Genomic DNA, 7,259 nt, shown 5'->3' on the forward strand with positions numbered 1-7,259 from the left:
AATAACACAGTAAGGTAATTGTGGTTCTGTGCTCTTAAAGGCTCATACGAAAGCGTATTGGTATTCTAAAACTAGTTTAATTATTATTTACACTATAACATCAATTATAATGGATGCGTAACATCGTTGCTTTTCTTGCCTCCAGTAGAGCGTACAATGGAAGAGATGCGATAGGGCAATTCTAGTTTAAACTGCGAATAATTGATTAGAAAAAGAATAATGCAAATAGTTTTATGTAAACGATAAGTTCATAGCTCAATTTCTATACTGAAATAGTAAAACCGTATTTGTGTTGCTAACTTGTCTAACGTTCGAAAAATGTTTAGCGCACAAATTGAAAATGAGTAAGTCCGCTAAAGATAAGGATGCTCAGGCTGCTCCGGCCGTGTTGGAATATTTAAACAAGCAAAATAGGCCGTACAGTGCCGTTGATGTTCAGAATAATTTGCATAATGTTTATGGAAAAACGGCCGTCGTCAAGGCGTTGGAAAGTTTAGCGGCCGATGGAAAAATAAAATCGAAAGTTTACAACAAACAAGTGGTTTTCGTTGCCGACCAGAATCAGTTGGAAGATGTCAACGATGCTGAAATGAAGCAGATGGATTTAAACATTGCACAAATATCCGAAAATATTAAGCAACTAGTTGAAGAATGTAAGACGCTGGAGTCAACCTTAGGTCAACTGAACTCTGAAATGACTACTGATGTAAAAAAAAATTTTGAATTTCAATTCATTTCCTACTAGAAATTATATAATTTAATTTTTAATGTTCTGTTGAATTATTAAATTTTAAGCTTTATTAATTAAATCTTAATTTTTTTCAAGAATTTTTATTCTTGTATTTTACATAATTTATTTTATAGTTTTATTATATTCTGTAATTTATATTGTATTTAATTGGTTGGCAGGATGCCTTGAAAATGAAGAATAAGTTAGCAAAAGAATGCAGCATTCTCAGTGATAAACTAACATCTTTAAAATCTAATACCAACTCTGTATCACCGGCAGAGCGAGAAACTATTGTAAAATCACACACTTCATTTACAAAAGAATGGAAGAAGAGAAAGCGAATGTGTAACGATATGTTGAATGCAGTACTCGAGGGATACCCAAAAAGTAAAAAGGCTTTGATAGAAGAGGCTGGAATCGAAACTGACGAAGATGTTGGAGTTAAAATATGATTTCAAATTCAATTTTGTTGTATATCTTTTTTTTTATTTTTTCACTGTTTAATTACATTTGTTAGACTGTTGCTCAGTTTTTAGCTGGTAGTTGTGGTATGCCAATGTTACATATTTTTTTTACTGTTAAATAGCAGTTAGATGATAAATAGACTGGTATTCACAAAGTTCTACAACGTTCCATATCAAATTTCATGTAACTGGTTGGTTCATTAAAGGTAAAACCACTATGCATAATTTCAATGATGCTTGACCAAAGGAAAAAACATCATAAATTTGTTTTTTTGACGTTTGTTGAAATGATTTTTTGTCTTTGTTGAAATCTGTAAGAACTACCAGGCCTGATTTCTGTCGCCACAGACTACGCTTATCGCTTGCGAATGGCGCTTGCAAAATGCTCTGGAATTAAGCATGCTGTTACTCATCTTCATCAAGCCAAACTATCAAAACGCTCTAATAATTTGGTTGTTCCAAGCGGAGGTTGCTTAAATGAAAACCATGGAAGCATTTTAATCAATAACAAGCATTCTGATTGTCATCATTTTGTAATTCATCTGAAAGATCACAAATTAGAGAGGTTTTTTCTGTTTTATTGAAAAATTCATGTTACAAACTGACAGATATTCTTTAAACATTTGCCACAAACATTAATAGGTGATGATCAACTGTTTGACTTAGGTTGATTTTAAATAAGAGATAAAATTTATTGAGAAAAATTATTGCAAACGCGAAACACCAAAAAATGAAAGTTTTGAACTAAGACCAAATTAATATTTCGCATTTATTCTTCATTTCATTGTTCACGTTAATGACCAAAAACAAATGAATATGATGATATATTATCCCGTGCCGTGTTACGTGTGTCTGCCGTCATTTGAGTTCTGACGCCCACACCTGCTGGGGCCAGCCTGTCCTGCCTTTCGGTGGCTTCTCAACCATTTTCATTGTTGCCTTTAATATTTCCTGTACGTGTAAATTTTGTGTCAATTCAACTAAAAATATATTTAGTAGGGCACGTTTTCTTCGCTATTGATGACTGAGATGTTTAAATAACAATAATGGAATATAATATAATACTATTTATTACAACAAAAATTAATACGCCAAACATAATTACGACTTGTAATTAATTTTCTTAAGATGATTGTCTATTTCATCACATCAATATATGAAGATGTAATTAAGTTTGCTACATAGCGGATCTTTATTAACATTGTTAACAGTTGATTTATCTTATTAATATTTTTCACAATGTCAACGGACAACAAAATCTTCAAAAATTTGCTAAAATATTGCTCATGCTTGTGAAAAAGAAAAAATTGAGATTGAATGACAGAGCGAAGGACGACCAACCTGAGCTTCCCTTCTTCTTTTCTCATCTCTGTTTTCATTTCTTCTTGACGATGACATGTCAGCTATGAATCCTTTTTCAGCGAGCTTAGGATCATTTTTATCCAAAACATTCATCAAAAACGCTATGTAACTTGTCGCAAGCCGCAAAGTTTTGATTTTTGATAGTTTCGTATCTGAGGGCACGTTTGGTATGCAATTTCTGAGCGCAGTAAAAGCTGCATTGATGCTGTGAGTTCTTCTCCGTTCTTTCCTGTTTGACGTGGTCGGTCTTTTTTTAACAGAATTATTAGCCTGGTTTATTGAGTCGAAAACCGCATTCGTTAGTTCGTTGAGACCGAACGATTGATTGTCAATCAGTTGATAATCGTCGTCGTCAACATTCGGATGAAAATTTTGATTGAGGTACTGTTGATGGCTGTTTTTATCAGTCGAGTAAATTTGATTGTGGTGGTACGGAAAAATGAACAAATTGTCATCTGGGTTGTTATAATTATAAAGAGAAGTAGGCGTAGCAAGATGTGGCTGAAGTAGGGACTGGAGAGATGTGGGTGGGATGAGGTTGGTTGCTTTCATGGAAAAGCTTTCACTGTATGTATCGAAGTCATTTGAAAGTTGACTTTTTGCAGTAGTAATCATGTTTGACGTGTTGTTGTTGTCGTTGTTGTTGTTGTTAGCTGCAGTTTTTGCGTTGTTGTCCAATTGATATGTATGATTTGAATTAATGACATTGGAATCTAACATCAATTTGTTATCGTTGAACAGAGTTGAAGAAACGTCAACGATGTGGTTTTGTGAAGATTTGCTGCTATCGAGATTGTCGTTATTGATGATATTTGTTGAGGTGTTGTAGTTGTAGAATCGTTGGTGAGGATATTGATTTGATGCTTGCATATAAAACTCCATTTCCGATAGAATTTAATGAGTGGTATCCTATGTTTTGCCGCCTTAACTTTAAATTTTTTGATTCATATAATTATGAAAATCCAAACAGATTGTTAAATCTCTTACTACAAATAACAACAATAACTATTAATATAACAACCGGTTTGTCAATAACTTTTTAATCGTAAACTGGTAAATATATCGCCAAAGACATGATGGAAAAAATGCTTAATCATATTTTATTGCATCTAATTATGTTGCGTTGCTTAGATTATACACAACAAATAAATTTAAAATAAAATCTTTTCTTGATTTGTATTTAAATAGGTAAGCGAATCAAGCGTTTGTTAGATCGTCTGTGCACTTCTATTTACAAACGCTTTTAACACAGGCGTTTTTATCAAAGTTCCTATGTAAGTCTGTTGTGCATCGCTTCGTACATGTTGATGGCTCTCTAAGTTAACTGCTGCATAATATGAAGAATGTTTCAAATGTGCTAACGTAAACAAAGAAACAACTCATGTATATAAACTAAACATAGAAGTAAGTAGACGGCCAAAAATTCGTCCAAGCACGCGTCTTGAAAACTTTAACGCATCATCTCTGTGCCAATGCAGTTAAACAAGGTAGAAATATTTTTCAGCCTTACTCCGTCAAAAGTAGCGTTACTTGATTTAAAAATGAAAAATAAATTTCAATAACTAAATAAATAAACTGAAATGTATTATAAAGACAAATAATCGCATACATATATTATAGTTAAGTTTACGTTATCTGTTCTGTGAGACTTACACGCTAAATCTGCCTTACATAAATTGATGACATTTAACGAGATGAAACATACCATTCTAGATTACAAAGTCCATTTTTTTGTTTCTGTGACAATTTTATATCGATATTAAATATGGCATCAGAAATTGTAGAAAACCTTAATAACACAGCGTTTTAATATTTTGTAATACATCGCCTTCGTTATGCAGTTTTCCGCATCTCGAAAGTAATGTATAAAATTAAAAATTATTTCAAACAAATGTTTGAATGATAATTATAAGAAAAACGCGTTCAATTTTCTCAACTTAATAAAACGGCATCAATAAAAGAAAGAAATATGAATAAATTGCATTATTTTCCTACTAATGTCGAATTAAATGCTGATATCTAAGAGCACGGTGTCTGGTTTTCTTCATATAAAATGCCATAGAAGTTGCACGCACTTTATTTTTGATACTCGCATATATTTAGTAGGTGGTTGGACGTCTTTGTGTGTCCCTGTTTACTTTTGTTTGTTTGTTTGTACGTACGTATGTTTGCGTCTTTATATCCGCAAATAATAATTGATGTGTAATGTGTATTTCATGAGCGTTTCTGTTTGTTCAGTGCGTGCGTGCTCGTGTAAGAGTGTAACGTTTAGAATTTTGTGTTCAATTCTAATGAAGTAAACGTTTGAATCCAAATTGTTTGTATTTGAATTTTAAATTCATAGATTAGAAACATTTTTAATTTATGATTTATTTCTATTAAAGTTATCGGGTTTCTTCAACAAAATTCTTGTTCATTCATCCAGTTACATTGTTCACCCTGCTCTAGCAATTTGATTTGGCTCTTCTGTGAGATTAGCAACTGGGAAAAATATAAAACAAGCGGGCAATTAAAGTAAAAATAGTGTGAAATAGAGAGACGGAAAACAGGAAAAGAGAGTTAGATAAAGAGAGAAAGGAGAGAAATAATTAAAAATTGAACAATAAAGTTACTCCATTTTGAAATGTTTTTGAATATTTTTTGAAAGAATACTAAGTATTTAAGCTTTCAAACATTCGCACTCAAAATTTTTATCCCACACGACATTATATCGGATCAATTTGAGACAATAACGGCAACAGCAGCTATTTATATAACAGGACGGAATGTTTCCGACGATAAGAAAGTTTTAATGATGATAATGTTGTTAACATTTGATGCTGGCAACCTAGCGTACAGAGGCCAATAAACAACGTGCTAATTTAAGCGATGTTAAATAGAGCAGTTATTCAAGTGGGAACAAACATAATTGCACGTCAGATAATTAACACTACGTTAATTGTCTAATTAACTAATAAATAATATTTGGATTACGAATTTTTAAACTTTCTATAACAGAAAATATTGGAAATTAAATAAATGTTGAGAAGCTCGTTTTAATTCCGTCTTTGTACTTCAAAAATTATTATTTATTTGCTTATTTTGCTTAATTATTCGTGGCCTCGACTCATTATAATTTTTGTATTTGATAAAACTGCTTGAAATGTTTCAAACCATGTGAAAGTTGCTCGAGAGCTTCATCGCTTTTATCTCTGAGTAATTAAATTGTTATGTTAATTAGCTGGTAGCCGGTTTATCAATTCGTCATCAATGTTTATTCGTAATAAATTATGGAAGAACGTTTATTGAGAATGTGATATATTAGTATATATATATATATATATGTTAGAAACTGTTGTGAATGTTGCATTGCCAGCCAGCTAGTAAGTCAATGAATTTTCAACGTTTATTATCATTGTGTACTTATCAGGCACGTGATTTCATGTGCCATCGTCTGATCAGAATGTCAGTCAAGCCAATGCGCGCACAACAATCACTCACAAAAAACATTTACACACTAATACAAATATACGTATCTTACACACACTCACACACAGACACACACATACAGACACAAACACACACACATACTTACAAAGCGATTAAAACACATGAACGTAAATGTTGTTAATACAAACAAACATTATCAGTGCTCACCTGAATTGTTGCAGGCACGTGTTGTAATGTAACTGTTCTCAGATAGGCTAGGTTACAATTTCAAACTGATGATAACATGCTTTTTTAGAGGTTTTTATTCGAAGTTTCTGCGTTGTTGTGTGTTGTATTGTGTGTACCTTTGTCGTGTTTGTGGTCTCATGTTTGCATGATGAGATTATCGTTTAACATACGGTAACGTACATATTAACGTAATAAGATAACCATTATTTTTACACAATGTTATGATGCGATTTGAAAATACTTAGTACAATAATTATCTAAGGAGTAGTTTTTTTTGCTAAGTTATTATGTAATGTAATTGCAGCGTTAAATTTGATAAATATGACATGATAACTAGATGATCGCGTGAAATGTTCCTCATACAAAAAAATACTAAATCGTTATCAGCGTTATCAATATAGTGCATTAATTATTGTTGGTCTGTTAACAACTCTGCTATCACGTTTCAACCAATTAAAACTTTGTTACTTTCAGCGTTGTTTTCCCTTCAAAATCCGTCATACACAAACATCTTTCGGTATATTCATTAGAAATCGTCGTGGATTTTGATTGGTCGAAGGAGTTTAAAGACTAAGCCAATGAGAACGCTTCGCTCTTTAAACTTAATATTTCGCTATTTTCAACATTTTTTTATTAGATGTTTACAAGAGGAAAAATATATACGAATGATTTTTTGAAAGAATTGTTCAAAATATGCAATCTGAATTTTACAACGTGAAACTAACAAATTATTTTTATTGGAAATAATAGAAATTAATAAGAATATATAATAAAAATCAATTAAATAATTGACAAAAGGAGAAACTAAAAATATAAATGTGAGGATAAAGACAATGTGTGTGTGTTTGTTTGTGTATGTGTGTGTTTTGCAAGAAAATTATCTCATATACTGTATACATGTTTATTTATGAAGGAATAGATGAATTGATGAAATGGAAGGATGGAGAGCTGGATTAATGGATGAATGAATTAAAATATTAATAAATGGATAGATAGATGAATGAATGCAAGATTGATGGATTAATAGATGAATAGATGGTTGGTTG

The 7,259-nt window shown here is 31.7% G+C and overlaps 2 protein-coding genes across 2 annotated transcripts; one reads left to right on the top strand and one right to left on the bottom strand.

Annotated features, from left to right (window-relative positions):
• Positions 1-340: 340 nt before the first annotated feature.
• On the top strand, positions 341-1,182 carry HELRODRAFT_64425 (hypothetical protein; the record flags this gene model as incomplete). The annotated part of the gene is made up of 2 exons (XM_009017519.1): positions 341-706; positions 910-1,182. 2 exons carry the CDS (start codon positions 341-343, stop codon positions 1,180-1,182), a joined length of 639 nt encoding a protein of 212 aa, XP_009015767.1.
• Positions 1,183-2,052: 870 nt separating this feature from the next.
• Positions 2,053-3,108, bottom strand: HELRODRAFT_64223 (hypothetical protein; the record flags this gene model as incomplete). The annotated part of the gene is made up of 2 exons (XM_009017520.1): positions 2,053-2,145; positions 2,536-3,108. The coding sequence occupies 2 exons, from the start codon at positions 3,106-3,108 to the stop codon at positions 2,053-2,055; spliced, it is 666 nt and encodes a 221-aa protein (XP_009015768.1).
• Positions 3,109-7,259: the final 4,151 nt, after the last annotated feature.

The sequence above is a fragment of the Helobdella robusta genome (genome assembly GCF_000326865.2).
Source record: "Helobdella robusta unplaced genomic scaffold HELROscaffold_2, whole genome shotgun sequence".
NCBI classification, from domain to species: domain Eukaryota; kingdom Metazoa; phylum Annelida; class Clitellata; order Rhynchobdellida; family Glossiphoniidae; genus Helobdella; species Helobdella robusta.